The following is an 18570-nucleotide window of genomic DNA, read 5'->3' as shown; positions in this document are numbered from 1 at the left end:
CAACCATCCGTAAAGAGATCTGATGTCCTCTTCTGGGGTGTCTGAAGTGAGCTACAGTGTACTTACATATAATTAAGTAAATAAATCTTTTTTAAAAAGAAAAAGAAGGCCGGGCAGTGGTGGCGCAAGCCTTTAATCCCAGCACTTGGGAGGCAGAGGCAGGCAGATTTCTGAGTTCGAGGCCAGCCTGGTCTACAGAGTGAGTTCCAGGACAGCCAGGGCTATACAAAGAAACCTTGTCTCGAAAAAAGAAAAAAAAAAAAAAGACAAACAAAAAAAAATAAGTAAACAAGGGGCTGGAGAGATGGCTCAGGAGGATGTGATGTGGGTTCGACTCCCAGCACCCACAAGGCAGCTCACAACTGTCTGTTCCAGCGGAATCTGTCACTGTTGTGACAGGTCTCATATGGGAGGGGGAGCGAATACAAAGGCTGCCTCTAGGTGTGGGGAAGAAGGAAAAAAATGGGGAGGGGGGAGGAACATGGTCTTTTGTTAGGAATGTGGTACAGGCCCAGGAGGAGGACATGTGACAGTGGGAATATATCCCTTTCAGCACATAAATAAAATAAATTATTAAAAACAAAAAATAACAACAGGAAGATCTCACAACCTGTGAATGAACTCATGTGGCAGAATTTAGAATATGCCTTCCACATCCCCTGGTCCCCCACCCCAAGATGAACATTCTGACAGTTCATATTTTAAATTGCATATATGAGACACATACCTTTTTTAAAATTAGATTTATTTATCGTGGATCTTTGTGCCTCATGCACTTGGAGGTCTAAAGGGGACATCAGATCCTCTGAAGTTACGGGTGCTTGTGCATCATCACATGCGTGCTGAGAACTGATGCAAACACTTCAAATGCTCTCAACCTCTGGGCCATCTCTCCTGCCTCACATGCATTATTTCTGAGGCAAGATCTCACGTTTCAAAAACTGACCTCAAACTCACTATGTAGCCTAGCATGAGCTTGAATTTTTGATCTTCCCTGCCTCTACTTCCCAAGTGTTTGAACTACAAACACACAGTGCCACACATAGCAAAATCTTAACAGAATTACTGTGTCTGACATGAATCTGGAGTGATGGTGCCTAAGATTTTTGTTTTGTTTTTTGGTTTTTTGAGACAGGGTTTCTCTGTGTATCCCTGGCTGTCCTGGAACTCACTCTGTAGACCAGGCTGGCCTCAAACTCAGTAATCTGCCTGCCTCTGCCTTTCAAGTGCTGGGATTAAAGGTGTGTGCCACTACTGCCCAGCTGGTGCCTAAACTTCGAAGTAGCCTTTTGTCAGGGATTGTTATCTGGTTTTATAGGATTCTTCTTTTGAAGGATTTTCAGAGCCTTTCATAGTCCTGAGACGGGCTGGGCCAACCAGGAAGTCTCCTTTGGCAGAGAATTGCTCAGGTAATGGTGTTGTGTTTTATAAAGATAAAAAGAGAAGCTGGGCAGTGGTGGCGCACACTTTTAATCCCAGCACTTGGGAGGCAGAGACAGGCAGATTTCTGAGTTTGAGGCCAGCCTGGTCTACAGAGTGAGTTCCAGGACAGTCAGGGCTATACAAAGAAACCCTGTCTCGAAAAACCAAAATAATAATAATAATAATAATAATAATAATAATAAATAAAAATAAATAAAAAATAAAAAATAAAGAGAGAAAAAATATGTTTGGTGGATGTGCAGTCAGGTGTGGAGGAAGAGGGTGCCTCTGTGCATCCATGCTGAGGCATCCCTTCCCTTTGAGGGACCAGCCACAGGAATAGAATAGAGTTTATTCAGGGCATGGGGAGGGGAGTTGAGAGAGTAGTAGAGGCAGAGAGAGAGCAGAGGAGTAGAGGCTGGCCATGAGCCCATGGAGAAAGAAGGGGGAGGGAAATGGGGAGAGAGAATGTAAGGGACAAGAAGACAGAGCAAGAAGAAGAAGGAGGAAAAGGAGGAGGAGGAGGAGGAGGAGGAGGAGGAGGAGGAGGAGGAGACAGAGCAGGAGCAAGAAGGCAAGAGAGAGAGGAGGAGGCAAGCAGCCCCTTTTATAGTGAGCCAGGCACACCTGGCTGTTGCTAGGTAACTGTGGGGTGGAGCTTAGACTAAATGCCAACGGACAGATCTTTGAAGACAACCCCTGGGGTCAGATAAGTTTTGGTATGCAGAAACTGATTTGCTAAAGGTGCTTTTTGAGTAACAATAAAAGAAGCTGTCAGGGTTCAGTCCTCAGGAGGCTGATCCTCCTTGTCTGAGAAGCCTAAATTCATCCTGCAATCGCTCTCTATATCGTTAGTCCCACATAACCCAGAACACTGACAACACATGGTTTATGTCGTATTAGAGATTCAACCCAGGGCTTCATGCATGCTAGACAAGTGTCCTATCAACTGTAAAACAGCCCCAGACACTAATTATGCATTTTAACGTTGAGTTGAAATTCACATAATGTAATAGCTATCATATAAAATAAATATTGAGCTGATTTCAGGGGCTCCTGAATGTTTGCCTGAGGTAAAGGCAGAGTATCCTAGTTTGAGAACAGCATTGTCTACGTAGTAAGTTCTAGGCCAACGAGACACAACAAGAACCTGTCTCAAAGTGGACATATAAGCAAACAACTGCCACCATGACCCGCTACTTCATTTTTAAAAAGCAAGCATTCAACTGACCTGGTAGTATCAGCCTGTATGTAATTCCAGTGACCTGGGGGATGAGACATGCAGGATCACAAATTCAGTACTTGCTTGACCTACAGAGAATGAGTTCAAGCTCAGCCTGGACATCTCAGTGAGACCCTGTGTGGTACTTTGAATAAGAATGGCCTCTGTAGGCTCATAGGTTTGAAGGTTTAGTCATCCGGGAGTGGTACTTCTTAAAGGATTGGGAGGTGAGACCTTGTTGGGGGAAACGTGTCCCTAGGGGTGGGCTTTGAAGTTTCAGAAGCCTAGGCCAGGCCCAATGTTGTCCTGTTCCCTATAGATGGAGACATGGGACCTCAGGTACTTCTCCAGCAATACACCTACCTGCGTGTCTCCATGCATCCCTGCCATGATGATAATGGACTAAACCCCTGAAACTGAAACTGTAAGCCAGCCCCATTTAAATGCTTTCTGGTATGAGTTGCCATGGTCATGGTATCTCTTCCCAGAAACAGAACACTGAATGTTCAAAAGACATCTCAGCTTCAAAACTGAAAAAAAATAAAGAGATGTAACTTAGTGATGGAATGCTTGCCTGGCAGGCTCAAGGCCATAAGTGAGGTCCTTAGTATAAAAAAAGAAAAGTGGGGGCTAGAGAGATGGCTCAGTGGGTAAGAGCACTAGCTGCTCTTCCCTAGGTCCTGAGTTCAATTTCCAGCAACCACATGGTGGCTCACAACCACCCATAATGAGATCTGATGCCCTCTTCTGGTGTGTCTGAAGAGAGCTACAATGTACTTATTTATAACAATAAATCTTTTTTTTTGTTGTTTTTGTTTTTTGTTGTTTGTTTTTTTTTTTCGAGACAGGGTTTCTCTGTGTAGCCCTGGCTGTCCTGGAACTCACTCTGTAGACCAGGCTGGCCTTGAACTCAGAAATCCACCTGCCTCTGCCTCCCAAGTGCTGGGATTAAAAGCGTGCGCCACCACCGCCCGGCGTATAATAATAATAAATCTTTGGGCCAGAGCAAGCAGGCCAACTGGAGCGAGTGGGGCTGACTGGAGCGAGCAGGGTTGACCAGAGCGAGCAGAGGTCCTAAATTCAATTCCCAACAACCAAATGAAAGCTCACAACCATCTGTACAGCTACAGTGTATACGCATATACATAAAATAAATAAATATTTTTTAAAGATTTATTTATTATTATATCTAAGTACAATGTAGCTGTCTTCAGACACACCAGAAGATGGCATCAGATCTCATGATGGGTGGTTGTCAGCCACCATGTGGTTGCTGGGATTTGAACTCAGGACTTTCAGAAAGTCAGTGCTCTTACCCACTGAGCCATCTCACCAGCCCAAAATAAATAAATAAATCTTAAAAAGAAAAAAAAAGAAAAAGAAAAGTGAATAATTGCTTTTTAAAGAAAATAGTGGTGTTGGTGTGTATGTGTGTGTATGTATGTGTATGTGTATATATGTGTGTACGTGTATATTTATATATGTGTGCTTATGTATGTGTGTATGTATGTATATATGAGAGAGATGGCTCACGTGTTTATGTATGTGTATGTATGTATATGTATGTGTGTGTGTGTATGTATGTATGTATGTATGAGAGAGATGGCTCACATAAAGCATGGGTGTAGAGGTTGGGGAATGACCTGTGGGAGTCAGGTCTCCTACCACATGGGTCTGGGAAGATGAAACTCAAGTCTCCAGGCTTTACTGGCTGAGCCATCTTAGTGGCACTTTTCTCCTTCTCTTTCTGTTATTTTTTTCAGCGCTGTCTGGAACCCAGAACCTGGCACATGCTAATCAAATTCGCTGCCACTGAGCTAGAAGTGAAGGCTTGGGACATCGTGCATTGTCCTAGTACTTACTCTCTTCATCTAGTAAGACAGGTCAGGGGGTGACACTGCCAAACGTGATGACCTGAGCTCAACCTTTGGGACCTGCTGCATGGTGGGATGAGAGAACTGGCTCCCTCCAGTTGTCCTCTGACAGCCACAGTGTGTCAAGGGTTATGCACTCCTCCTCCGCAAAATAAATAAGTAATTAATTAAATAAAAAAGTAATAATTCTTTCTTTAAATGTAACTTAAATATTATTACTACCTCTAGCTAGTAATAATTCCTTAATAGTCTCAATTTGTCAGTCATTAACCATATTCCTCTCAGTGTCTCTTGCTTTTCACTTGGAATTCTGAATCAGATTTCAATCAATATGTTTCTTTTTTTTGTTGTTTTGTTTTTGTTTTTGTTTTTGTTTTTTGAGACAGGGTTTCTCTGTGTAGCGCTGGCTGTCCTGGAACTCACTCTGTAGACCAGGCTGGCCTAGAACTCAGAAATCCGCCTGCCTCTGCCTCCCAAGTGCTGGGATTAAAGGCGTGTGCCACCACCGCCCGGCAATCAATGTTTCTTAAATCCAGACTTTCTCTCTTTTAAAACTTTTTAACATTTCATATATTCAAAGAATCCATCTTTGATAGGCTGCTTCTTCTTCTTTTTTGTAGTTTTCAGTTTCTTTTGAAATGTCAGGAACTTCCTTCAGTACAGGCCAGGGTGGCACATGACCACACTGTGAGGCAACCCTTGCTTCCCCACTGAGGAGAACTTTCCTCCAGCTTTAAGCCCTGGGCCAAAGACACCTGTAGAAGAAGCAAGACAATTCTTTTTTAAAGATAAATAAATTGCATAAACCATAAACCTTAAATTTTGTCAATAATTCTCCTTCCCTTACAAAGAGGTGTTTTGAAATGCTTGGGTGTAAAGGGACCTCAGGACTCAAACACTGGCATTGAAAAGCCACTACACTGTAATAGTCTCTCTTTTTTTTTTTCTGAGACAGGGTTTCTCTGTGTGGCCCTGGCTGTCCTGGAACTCACTCTGTAGACCAGGCTGCCCTCGAACTCAGAAATCCGCCTGCCTCTGCCTCCCAAGTGCTGGGATTAAAGGCGTGCGCCACCACCACCCGGCAATAGTCTCTCTTAAAATATGTATCCATACGCTGATATTAATTTTGTTCATGCACACAAATGTACACATACTCCACACACACACACACACACACACACACACACACATATACATGCACACACATGCGCTGATACTGTTTAATTTGGGATAGGTGTTCTTCCTGCAATGAATGCACATGCCTGGTGCTAAGTGGGGGCCAGAGGAAGTCATTGGTTCCCCTGGAACTAGAGTTACTGATAGTGGCGATCAGTCATGTGGGTGCTAAGTATTGAACTTGTGTCTTCTAGAAGAGCAGCCAATGCTCTTAGCACATGAACCATGCCTTCATCCCCCGCCCCTTACTGATTTCTAGAAACCTGACTAGAAACTTGATTGCTAGTGAGCATAACTACTTGAAAGAGCCTTTGCTGTTGTGCATAAGGATTGTTCAGCACGTGGGTAGGCTGAGCCTTAACTACATAGAAAGACTGTATAAAAAAACAAAAACAAAAGTAAGAACCATTGGGCTGGAAAGATGGCTCCGGAGTATAAAACTGGTCTTTCAGAGGATCTGAACTGAGTTTGATTCCCAACACACACGTTAGGAGGCTCACAAATGCCAGGGAATCCAGGAGTGAATGGGGAGACAGACGGGAGAATCCTGTCTGACCAGCTAGCATGGCGTATAAAGCAATAAACAAGAGACCTTGTTTCACATACAGAAGGTGAGGATGTTGGTGCTCACACACACAAATAGGCACAAAGATTTAAAAGAAAAAAAAGGTTTAAATGAAATATTTTTGGACTAGCTAGGCCTTACATCCAATGATAGATACCCTTATAAAAGATAAATGGAAGCTGGACAGTGGTGGCGCATGCCTTTAATCCTAGCACTTGGGAGGCAGAAGTAGGTGGATTTGAGTTTGAGGCCAGCCTGGTCTACAGAGTGAGTTCCAGGACAGCCAGGGCTATACAGAGAAACCTGTCTCGAAAAACAAACAAAAAACCAAACAAACAAATAAAAAAGATAAATGTAGTCTGGGCCCACAACTCTGATAGAATCCATCACATACACATACATATACATGCACACACACACACACAAGCACACACATGCACACACATACATACTCATGCTGGAATGCATAAACAGACACACTCTCATACACATATACACGCACACACACCATACACAACACACACACATGCACATGAGAACATATATATATGCACACATACTCACGCACCCACACATACACATACCCCACACAAACACACATATATATATGCACACACATACACACACTCATGCACACGCACACATACCACACACGCACTCACACATAAACATGCACACACACATATACACACGCAAACATATATGTACACACACCGTACACAACACTCACACAGCACACATACCACATACACATATGCATACACATAAGCACACAGATATAAATACACACACACATACACACGTGCACACACACAGGAACAGAAAGACAAAGACAGAGACAGAGGCATAGAGACAGAGACATGAAGCCAGAAGACAGAGGGATGGAGCAAGAAGCCAAGGAAGTTGGAAGAGACAAAAACCAGAACCTGCCCTTGAGCCAGTGGAACCATGGCTGACACCTAGATTTCAGCCTCCTGGCCTCCAGTGTCACGAGTGTCTGACTTGAGTGGCCACCCTTGTGATAAGCTCTTACATCAGAATAGGGAAGTTCTGACAGTATACATTCCCACCCGTAGCTGGGGAAAGAGTTTCGGGGAAGCAGGGTTCCCAAATTCGTACCTCTCCTCCTCTTCCCACCTGCTAGTAGGAAGCCCCACTGGGAATCCCACCTCTTACCCTTGTCACGGACAAAATGGAATGCCAGCTCATAAAAGCACCAGAGTAGGCGGCACCAAAGGGTGTGTGTGTGCCCTGAGCTGATACCAAACCAGCCTGTCAGGTTTCAAATCATCCTGTCCTTTCCTCCTCACCAGTAGGGTCTTCTCTCAGCCAGGGCAACATGCGCACATGGGCTGGGTCTACAGTCCCTTGCTCACTCGGTCATTGATGTAGAATGTACCGCCTGTGTATTTTCTCCATCCCATGCGTTGGGCTCCATGGGCTCTGGGAAGACACATAAGGAAAGCATTATTACATTCCTGCATGTTGTGTGCACACATGTGGGTGTCTGAGAGTGTGTGTAGGCAGTAGACTGGTTCGTGGAAGAGTCATACCTGAAGCAGAAGACTCTGGAGTTGAGGGAAGTGATAGCTCTTAAGCTTCCCATACAGTAAGGCTTCTTAAACCTCTCCCAGCCAGACGTGGTGGCTCATGCCTTTAACACCAGCACTTGGGAGGCTGAGACAGGTGGGTAGATCTCTGTGAGTTCAAATCCAGCCAGGGCTACATAATGATACCCTGTTTCAAAAAACAAACAAACAAACAAACAAACAAAAACTAGTTCCTTCTTTTCTTGCTCTGGAGATTCTAACAGCTCCCTCCCATCCCCTAAACTCTTTCTGTAATCCAGAGCCCAGGGGCCCAAGGTACCAACTGTGTTTTGCTAACTCCCATTAAATTTATACCTAATAAAATAAAAACACATGTATGTTGTTCTATGACGTCTTGATTCATTTTTCTACTCTCTCTGGTATATCTACCACATTTAGGAAATATTATCTTAGACTACTGTGGTGTTGGTTGCTATGAGAATGTCTACTTAGGCTAACATGTGAAAGTGCTTGGTTCCTACTTGGTGGAACTGTTTGGGAAGGATTAGGAGGTATAGCCTTGTTGGAGAAGATGCGTCACCAAGGGAAGGCTTGGAGGTTTCAAAAGCCCAAGCCAGGTCCAGTAAATATCTCTCATCTCCTCCTTCCCATTGCCCTTCCCCCTGACCCTCCCTCTCTCTACCCCACCTCCTCTCTCCTCCTCGCTCTCTCTCTCCCTCTCTCTGCCAGGAACTTAAGTAACAGATGTGAGCTCTCAGCTACTTCTCCAGCACCATGCCCACTAGCCTGCTGTCACACTCCCTGCTACGAGGACCAGGGTGTCTCTTCACCGTAGTAAAAGCACAGAATAGCCTAAGCTAGACCTTGCTTTTTAATACTGATAGTTATGCATCTCTACTATTCCCCTGCTATAGTCTGCTCCAGTGACTGTTGAGATGTCCTGAAGTACCAAGAAGAACACTCCAGGGATACATTCAATAAACATTTTGGGTTTTTTTTTTTTTTTTTTTTTTTTTTGAAACAAGGTCTCATTTTGTAGCCCTGGCTGTTCTAGAATTCACTCTGTAGACCAGGCTGGCCTCAAACTCACTGAGATCCACCTGCCTCTGCCTCCTGAGTGCTGGGATTAGGAGAGTATACCTTCATACCCTCTTCTACATATTTATTGTAAAAATTTATTTTATGTTTAAATTTATTTCCTAAATGTGGTAGATACAGCAGAGATAGTAGAAAAATGAATCGAGAGGTCATAGAACAACATACACACGTTTTTATTTTATTAAGTATAAATTTAATGGGAGTTAGCAAAACGCAGTTGGTACCTTGGGCCCCTGGGCTCTGGATTACAGAAAGAGTTTAGGGGATGGGAGGGAGCTGTTAGAATCTCCAGAGCAAGAAAAGAAGGAACTAGCTTTTGTTTGTTTGTTTGTTTGTTTGTTTGTTTTTTGAGACAGGGTACCATTATGTAGCCCTGGCTGGACTTGAACTCACAGAGATCTATGATTTATTAATTAATGTCTGTGTGTCTGTGTGTCTGTGTGTCTGTCTATGTGTGGGTGTGGACACATGGCTGCAGGTGCCAGAGGAGGCTAGAGGTGTCAGAAATCCTGAAGCTTGACCTAGAGGAAGGTGTGCAGCCTCCCAATGTAGGTACTAGGAACTGAACCCAGATCTTGGGCAAGAGCGGCCTGTGCTGACTCCATCTCTAAGAGATCCAATAGTTTTTTCTGATCTCTGTTGGCTCCCACATGAAAGTGGTGTGCACACATACACTCAGGCATACACATAAAAAACTGAACAAATAAACACATAAAACTGAACAAATCCTTTTTTAAAATTTTATTTATTTCATGTACATGAGTACACTGTAATGGTACAAATGGTTGTGAGCCTTCATGTGGTTGTTGGGAATTAAGTGTAGGACCTCTGCTCGCTCTGGTCCACCTCACTCGCTCAGGTCCGAAGATTTATTTTATTATTATAAATAAATACACTGAAGCTACCTTCAGACACACTAGAAGAGGGCATCAGATCTCATTATGGGTGGTTGTGAGCCACCATGTGGTTGCTGGGATTTGAACTCAGGACCTCCGGAAGAGCAGTCACTGTTCTTACCCGCTAAGCCACCTTGCCAGTCCTGAACAAATCCTTTATGAACGAGTCACTTATAGGTTCTTTATTCTGTGCCTCATCTGACGAGCACATAAGAATTTGTCTTCAAGGAGTTTCTAGGGGGAACTGGCTTTAAGTACTTGGTGAATACATTTATCTATTGGAAGTTATAAGGCTCACAGGGGAGTAGATGGGGGGAGGAAGAGAGGAGGAAGGGGAGATTGTGGTCCAGATGTTTTTAAAAAAGCAGCAGAGCCGGGCAGTGGTGGCGCACACCTTTAATCCCAGCACTTGGGAGGCAGAGGCAGGCAGATTTCTGAGTTCGAGGCCAGCCTGGTCTACAGAGTGAGTTTCAGGACAGCCAGAGCTACACAGAGAAACCCTGTCTCAAAAAAGCAAACAAAACAAAACAAAACAAAGAAACAAACAAAAAAAACCGAAAAACAAAATCAAACACAAACAAACAAAAGTAGCAGAAGAATGATACTGAAGAGAAAGAGTTGACAGGGAACCAGCCAGGAAGAAGTTGGTAATTAATCCAAGAAATGAGAACTGCCGCCTAGAGCAGATGACAAACTTGAAAAGCTTCAGAGGCCAGGCAGGAACCATCCTGGGAATGTGGACTGACGGCTGCTTTCCTACAGGCTGCTCCTGTGTGGGAGTATAGCGTAGCACAGCAGGTCTGCCAACTGTCTATGAGAAGGCAGGAGCTGGGAGCTGTGGTTGAGGCCTGCAACCCCCAGTACTTAGGGGTCTGAGCTAGGAAGAAGATGGCCATGAGTGTGAGGCCAGACTGGTCTACACGGTGGGTTCCAGGCCAGCTTGAACCACAACAAGAGATTCTGTCAATGAACAATAGCAAAAGGATCCACATAAAGAAGCAAATAGATAAAGTGCAAAAAGACAGAAATGTGAGCTGGGCAGTGGTGGCTCATGCCTTTAGTCCAAGCACTTTGGGGGCAGAGGCAGGCATATAGATCTCTGTGAGTTCGAGATCAGCCTGGCCTACAGAGTGAGTTCCAGGACAGCCAGGACTACCCAGAGAAACCCTGTCTCAAACAAAACCAAACCAAACAGAACGGAAATGTGGGTTTCGAAAGAGTTTAAATCTGTTAAAAACCTGTGAACCAGGCAGGTCTGGTGGCTCAGGCTTGTAATAACTGTACTTAGGAAGCTGAGACAGCCTGAGCTATAGGGTGCAACTCTGCCTCAACAAGTAAAATAAGTCCCCATGGGGATGTAGCTCAGGGGTAGAGCACTTACTTAGCCTGAGCAACGGTTGAGTTTGATTTCCTAGCACTGTATAATAAACAAATGGAGCAAACCAAACAGACTTTTTTCAACCATGTGTGCCCTGAACTTTCACAGACTAGATGGAGTTAGGGAGGCCCATCGGTGCAAAAGGGAAGAGGATTCTGCTGGGCGGTGGTGGCACACGCCTTTAATCCCAGTACATGGGAGGCAGAGGCAGGCGGATTTCTGAGTTTGAGGCCAGCCTGGTCTATAGAGTGAGTTCCAGGACAGCCAGGGCTACACAGAGAAACCCTGTCTTGAAAAAAAAAAAAAAAGAAGAGGATTGTAATAGCCGAGCCTTGCTGGTCACAGTAGACTAGGGCTGTGATCCCGTCTCTTGAGGACGTACAGGCAGGAAGAGCACAGATCCAAGGTGTGCTGGGGAGAGGTACACCTCAGAAGTCAAAGACAGATAAAGTGGGCAGTTTAGAGAGATCCTGCTTCACAATAAAGGATGAGAGAGAGGAGAGGAGGGGAGGGGAGGAAGGGGAGGGGGGAAGAGGAGGAGGGAGAGGCCGGGAGAAAAGCTATGACACACTCCTCACCCCAGCTCAGTGGTAGTGCAGGCCAAGAGTACAGACACAAAGCCTTGGGTTCAAATCCACAGGACAGAACAATGTTCATTTCTCAGTGGCGGTTGACTCTCAAAGGCCAATGAGAGAAAGTAAAGGAGGTAGGACCCGGTTTCTATGGCCGTGCGGGAGGTGACTATGTCAGTGATGGGGGAGTAGTGGGTGATGCCATGGGAGGTGATGGTATCTGTGATGAGGTAGCAGGAGGAATACATGGGGCTGATTAGGAGTCTAGTATTCACCTGGGAAAATGTAAGCAGCTGGCCTGGTGACACCAAGGGTGAAGAGTTTAAGGGAAGCCAGGGCTCTACAGAGATCCTGTCTCAAAAAGTCAGGAAGGCCCAGGCAGTAGTGGTGCATGCCTTTAATCCCATCACTTGGGAGGCAGAGCAGCACTTGGGAGGCAGAGGCAGGCGGATTTCTGAATTCGAGGCCAGCCTGATCTACAGAGTGAGTTCTAGGACAACCAGGGCTACACAGAGAAACCTCGTCTCAAAACAAAACAAAACAAAAAGTCAGGAAGGGGTGAAGGGAGAGGAAAGAAAGAAGGAGAAGGGGAAAGGTGGAGTGGGGAAAAGGGGGAAAGAAAAACAAAAAGGGAGTATAGATAAAGGGATTCTAACTGGCTGGGGACTCAGCCTTTAATCTTAGTAGTTGGGAGATGGGAGATAAGAGATTTAAGGTCATCCTCTACACGGTTCAGGACTAACCTAGGCCACTTGAGACGGATTCTCTCCTCGCCACACCCTGCCACAGCCCCACCCCAAGGCAGCGGTTCTCCGGAGCCTTAGCTGTCCTGGACTTAATCTGTAGATCCTCCTGCCTCTGCCTCTGGAACATTGGGACTAAAGGTGTGAGCTACCACACCAGGCTTGAGACTGGTTCTTAAGAAAAAAAAAAAGGAAAAAGAAAAAAGAAATCGGATGACAGAGTGGTGGTGCGGATGTGCTCAGAGGTGAAGAACACTTTCTGCACTTCTAGAGGACTGGTGTTAATAAATTCCCAGCCCCACCTCACGGCCACAACCACCTGTAACTCCATCCCAGAGGATCCAGCGCCCTCTTCTGGCCTCCATGGGCACTTACATGTAAATAAAACATCTTTATTTAAAAGGGGTATGTGTGTGTGTGTGTGTGTGTCTGTGTCCTGGCCTGCGCCACCATATCCAGCTCAAATCTAGCTTTGATCAGCATGTAGAAGAATGTGTTATTTCCATGAACAACCCGCCTTACTCTTCCTAAATTGGAAAAGGCGGGAGATGGACACTCTCTCAAGCCAAAGGACAGGACATTTTAGCAAAGGCTCCAGTTTTTTAGGCAGTCTCATTTTGCCCATGATTATTTTAGATATTAACTCCTTAAGCAACCGCTTGGTTCCATGCTCGCCCCACTAACGGGCTATAAGGAGATGCTTGCCTCTTCTGAGGCATCAGTTGGAAACAGAGCCAAATTTTTGCAAAAAGTAAGTAACTAGATTCTACTTGCCGGTAGAGCAGGGACCTGACTCCTCCAGAAGAGGCTGCCTCATGGAGACGGGAGAAAATCATTTTCATATCTCTTTGGAGGGGGGTGGCAGAAGGACTAGAGCCCAAAGCCCAGAAAGAATTTTTCTGATACCGAGTGGCTGTTTCAAACTGCGTTTCTCTGCAGACCCTCCCAGTAGTGAAGGCTGGGTGTGGGCACCGGAAGTGGCCCCAGTCTGCTGCAGAACACAGTCTCCCCTCTCTGGCACTGCATGGGAGTGTCCCAGGGGATTCAGGGAGGTCGGGGTAGTCAGGCAAAGGTTAGGGAGGAAAGCAGCCAGGCAGAGGCCCAGAACGACTCCAGGAAATGTTTAGATTTCTCCACCAGGAGGGAGGGCAAACAAGCTCCCCCACCCCCGCCCCTCAAGCCTGCTGGCAGCTCGGAGCATTCTGCAGTACAGAGTGTGAGGGGAAAAGACAAAACCAGAAAAGAAAAATCATACCCAGGGCTAGACCTAGCAACAAGTCTGTTGCATGCGTAGCGTCAGACCCCCGAGCTGCAGCCCAGAAAAGTAGACTTATGGAAAACTGCTTGCGCCTCAGAGCCTGACCCAGCTGCAGGCTTCACCTCTGTAGGGGACATGCAGTTTGGGATCCAGGCGGAGGAGAAAGGATTTGCTGCCGGCTTTTCCTGGCTGAAGTTTCTCTTGTGGGCCCAGCATCTGCAGAACAGGGTGATGAGGTTAGGAGCCCAGCTGCTAGGGGAGCTGTAGTGTTCAGATAGGCAGCTGTGCCTTTGTGCCGGCCACCTAGGATGCTCATCCTATCTCCAACTGCTATGGACAACGGGTCCTGCTGTCTCATCGAGGGGGAACCCATCTCCCAGGTGATGCCTCCTGTACTCATCCTGGTCTTCGTGCTTGGCGCCCTGGGCAACGGCATTGCCCTGTGCGGTTTCTGCTTTCACATGAAGACCTGGAAGTCAAGCACTATTTACCTTTTCAACCTGGCCGTGGCGGATTTTCTCCTCATGATCTGCCTGCCCCTTCGGACAGACTACTACCTCCGACGTAGACACTGGATTTTTGGAGATATTCCCTGTCGCCTGGTCCTCTTCAAGCTGGCCATGAATAGGGCCGGGAGTATTGTCTTTCTCACTGTGGTGGCTGTGGACAGGTATTTCAAAGTGGTCCACCCCCACCATATGGTGAATGCCATCTCCAATCGGACGGCAGCCGCTGTTGCCTGTGTCCTCTGGACTCTGGTCATCTTGGGGACTGTGTATCTTCTGATGGAGAGTCACCTGTGTGTACAGGGAACGCTGTCTTCCTGTGAGAGCTTCATCATGGAGTCAGCCAACGGGTGGCACGATGTCATGTTCCAGCTGGAATTCTTCCTGCCCCTTACTATCATCTTGTTCTGCTCGGTCAAAGTTGTTTGGAGCCTGAGACAGAGGCAGCAGCTGACCAGACAGGCTCGGATGAGGAGGGCCACTCGGTTCATCATGGTGGTGGCTTCTGTGTTCATCACGTGTTACCTGCCCAGCGTGCTGGCCAGGCTCTACTTCCTCTGGACGGTGCCCTCCAGTGCCTGTGACCCCTCTGTCCACACAGCCCTCCATGTCACCCTGAGCTTCACTTACCTGAACAGCATGCTGGATCCCCTTGTATACTATTTTTCAAGTCCCTCGTTCCCCAAACTCTACGCCAAGCTCAAAATCTGCAGCTCGAAACCCAAACGCCCAGGACGCTCGAAGACTCGGGGGTCAGAAGAGATGCCAATTTCAAATCTCTGTCGTAAGAGCTCCATCGATGTGGCAAATCGTTCCCAGAGGCCATCTGACGGGCAGTGGGATCTCCAAGTGTGTTGAATGCCGTTAAGACAAACAGCCCAACAAACGAGGCAGAGAAATGGGCAACTGTGAGTTAAATCTGAAGGGTGGGGGACTTGAAATGCCCCCACTCTTTCTCAGCTGTATCCTTCTCACTCAGGTAGAAATGGAATCCACGTCGCTCAACCCTTTCCAGAAGGTTCCAAATGAATTGGTTGTGTTTAAATACTCTGACTGCAATGGTAAGGGGGCAGCATGTGAGTGTGAAGGAAACTGTGGGTGTCGGATTAGGAACTACTCGGAGCCCCGTGTCCCTTTGCATGGCTGGGAAAATCAGTATGAGCCTTGCTGGGTCTTGTTCTAGCTTCGAGAGAGTTAATGATCTCAGTAACTCGTCGGTATTTCCTGCACTGAAAAAAAATAGAAACTGCACTGAGTCAATACACTTATTTCCAGCTGAGCGAGACCCTTTACCACAGGACACCCGGTCCTAGCTGGCTTTTTTTTTTTTTTTTTTTTTTTTTTTTTTTTTTTTTTTTTTTTTTTTTTTTAATCTTCCCTGGGAAGCCTCCACACATTTCAATGTTTGAACATCCAGGTGGCCCAGGAGGACAGCAAAAAGAATCTGTTCTAACCTTCCAGGAGCCATGATTTTTTTTTTTTTTCTGATTTTAAGTGGTGGTTTGTTTCTTTGTTTTTCTTTTGTTTGCATTTCAAAGAAAATGCTGAGGGACTTGTCTACCCGATATCTGCTATCTGCTTCTCCAGGGGAAACTGAGAGCCTGTGTGCCGCAGCCAGGGGGGGTCCTTCCTAGTATTTGGGGCGGGTTAATTCAAGCATGGTTGTTTTTCACTGTTTGATGCATGAGTACGATTTGAAATCCTTCCTTCTCAAGTCTTTGTTGAATCCATAGTGTGTTGTCCGCTCTGTCCAGCATCCTCGTCTGTTCTGTCTTTGGTGCTGGGCATTGAACTTGGGACCTTACCCGAGCTAGGCAAGCACTGGCCACTGAGCCGCACTCCCAAACCCCTTGTGCCCCCTTTAGCTGTAGCATTGTTAGCCAGCTCTTGGGAGAAAGTAAAGCGCTAGGGGTGGCAGCAACAGTTCGGCTCCATCGCCTTTCATTAGTGTCTAGACTTCTAGTCAGCCGTCTGGGGTCTTCTCCTGTGGGCCTCCCTCACGCATGTATGTTCCCCAAATGCTTCCCAGAGTTCTCACAGCTAGGCGATTCTGTGAAAGTACAGGCAGGCTGCTCCTGTCCCGGAGAAGGAGAAGTAGATTCCGTGTTAACCTTCGTTCCACTTTCAAGCCACAAAAGTGGTGAGAGTCATTCACTTTCTCCAGTCCCCAGGGTACTTTCCCCAGCAAGGGACCTTGACGACGTTTATGTCTTTAGCCCGAGAAGCTCCTCAAGGTTGTCCTCATGGTTTCCTTTGCTAGAGGTGTTGTCCAGTCTAGCCGCAAAAGTCAGTCTGATTGCAGGGCTGGCGCAGTGGGAAAACAGGTCTGCCATCAACCGCAAAACCAATCCCAAGAGTGGTTCTCTGGCCTCCACATATGCTCGCTTCACGCATGCTCGCTTCACGCATGCGCGCTCACACTTAATACATTCACGCAATAGCAATTTTATTGGCTCCATGGTCAAGTGGGTCTCAGTTTGAATCTTGGTTTAAATACTTATTAGACATGTGCTCGTGGGGAAGATTTTATTTACTATCACTCCGTTTTGAATTCTCCATCTGTTCAACAGGGGGTAATACTGATGCCAAAGGGTTTGGGGGCAAATTCAATGACTGTACACTCATAAGCATGAGGAATTTGTTGTTTCCAGATGCGTAGAAGAAGACCACGTGCATGTAGTCGATGATAAATAAACAGTCGCCGGATGACTATAATCACTCCAAACGTGAATCTTTGGCTACACGTGCTCAATAATGACTTACTACATTACTTGTGGTTTGTTGTCATTTTTTTTAAGCTCGAGGGTAATTTTATTAAAGTTTAAAAGAAAAATTCCAGGGCAGTCAAGGTGTAAATCTCAGCGGATGGAGGAGAGAGACAGAGAAGAGGAAGAGAGAAAGCCGTGGTTTTTGTCAACAGACAGAGTGGTCTGGCAGCCATGCGGTATGGGGGGAGGGCTTCAGGGAAAGGGAACCCAGAGTGCTAGAGACCGGATGCTTAGGCTCTGGGCAGGAAGAGATAGAAAGGAAAAGACAGAAAAGAGAATGCGAAATGTATGCCTTTGCAAGCCAGGACTAGGGATCTCATGGCGACTCTCTAGAGACCGACACATTTATGTGTGGTACATAGAGAGAAACAGACACAGCCTAGACGGTGGCCACACACACCTTCAGTCAAGGCCCGCCTGATCTACAGAGTGAGTTCAAGGACAGCCAGAACTACATAGAGACACCCTGTCTTGAAAACAAAACAAACAAACAAACAAAAAGAAGCACAAACAGACACAAAAGAGTCAAAAGTCCCTAAGCACCTATTCCATGGCCACCACCCAACTTCTCCTGCTTCCTAGGAAGGAGTCAAGCCAAGAGTTCTTACCAGTTCCAAGGATCACATACCGTCCGTCTTTCCTGTTTTTATGTTTATCATCATTATCATTAGTTATTATTACTTTGTTTTTGGTTTTTCAAGACAGGGTTTCTCTGTGTAGCCCTGGCTGCTCTGAAACTCACTCTGTAGACCAGACTGGCCTCAAACTCAGAAATCCGCCTGCCTCTGCCTCCCAAGTGCTGGGACTAAAGGTGTGTGCCACCATGCCTGGCTAACTTGCTGGTCTTGAACTTGAGATCTGCCTGCCTCTGCTATAGGCTAGAAATTTGTAGAAACTGGGCTAGGGAGATATTGAAATCAGTAACGTGCCTACCACCTGACCACAAGGACCTGAGTTTAGTCTGCAGGGCTCATAGGGTGGCACACGCTGGGGATGCCAGGACTGGGGAGGCAGGGACAGGAGAAGTTCAGTGCCAGCCAGCATAGCTGAATGGGTGAGCCCTAGGTCTCAGTGAGAGACTCCATATGTCAGAAAAAAAACAACAACAAAACAAGCAAACATGGCAGGGGCTGGCACAATGGCTCAGGGGTAAAGGCACTTGTCAGAAGGCTGATAACCTGAGTTTGACCCACCCTGGAACCTACGCGGAGGAAGGAGAGAGGTGAATCCTGCAAACGTGTGTCTGTCTGCTCTATCAGTGTGTGCACACATGAGTGCGCGCAAATACACATACAATAAACAGCATTTTAAGTCACTCCTGAGGAATGGCAGTACACGGTAGTCTATAGTCTCCACATACACTCGAATGCACATACATATCCTACATGCAAAAATGAGTAGAGACCAGAGAAAATCCACTTTAATTCCATCCTTAGGCATAAACTTTCATGCCTTTGGTGCCTGATCCTGATAAAAGTGGATTTTGAAAAAAAGCCTGTCCCTTAAGTGTGACTCCAGCTCAGAAAACTTTTTATGATGTTG

General features: G+C 46.2%; 1 protein-coding gene and 1 long non-coding RNA gene across 3 annotated transcripts; one reads left to right on the top strand and one right to left on the bottom strand.

Annotated features, from left to right (window-relative positions):
• Window positions 1–5062: 5062 nt before the first annotated feature.
• On the bottom strand, window positions 5063–15057 carry LOC116070907. The gene is made up of 3 exons (XR_004110623.1): window positions 14891–15057; window positions 7570–7702; window positions 5063–5273 (listed from the first exon to the last, which is right to left on the bottom strand). It is a non-coding gene; the product is annotated as an uncharacterized LOC116070907 (long non-coding RNA).
• Hcar1 (hydroxycarboxylic acid receptor 1) lies at window positions 13725–17027 on the top strand. 2 transcript variants are annotated; one of them, XM_031342313.1, is made up of 3 exons: window positions 13725–15168; window positions 15221–15321; window positions 16912–17027. In XM_031342313.1, exon 1 carries the CDS (start codon window positions 14063–14065, stop codon window positions 15116–15118), a length of 1056 nt encoding a protein of 351 aa, XP_031198173.1. In that variant the 5' UTR covers window positions 13725–14062; the 3' UTR covers window positions 15119–15168; window positions 15221–15321; window positions 16912–17027. The 2 variants fall into 2 exon arrangements, with proteins under 2 accessions (XP_031198173.1, XP_031198172.1); XM_031342312.1 differs by having other exon boundaries at window positions 13725–15321.
• Window positions 17028–18570: the final 1543 nt, after the last annotated feature.

Source organism: Mastomys coucha, unplaced genomic scaffold (genome assembly GCF_008632895.1).
Source record: "Mastomys coucha isolate ucsf_1 unplaced genomic scaffold, UCSF_Mcou_1 pScaffold22, whole genome shotgun sequence".
In the NCBI taxonomy this organism is placed as follows: Eukaryota; Metazoa; Chordata; class Mammalia; order Rodentia; family Muridae; genus Mastomys; species Mastomys coucha.
Note: the sequence above shows the minus strand (reverse complement) of the source record. Positions and strands in the feature narration are given on the sequence as shown.

Bases quoted from the DNA above. Each gene is read 5' to 3' on its own strand.
- Hcar1 (XM_031342313.1), top strand. From the start codon at position 14,063: ATGCTCATCCTATCTCCAACTGCTATGGACAACGGGTCCTGCTGTCTC.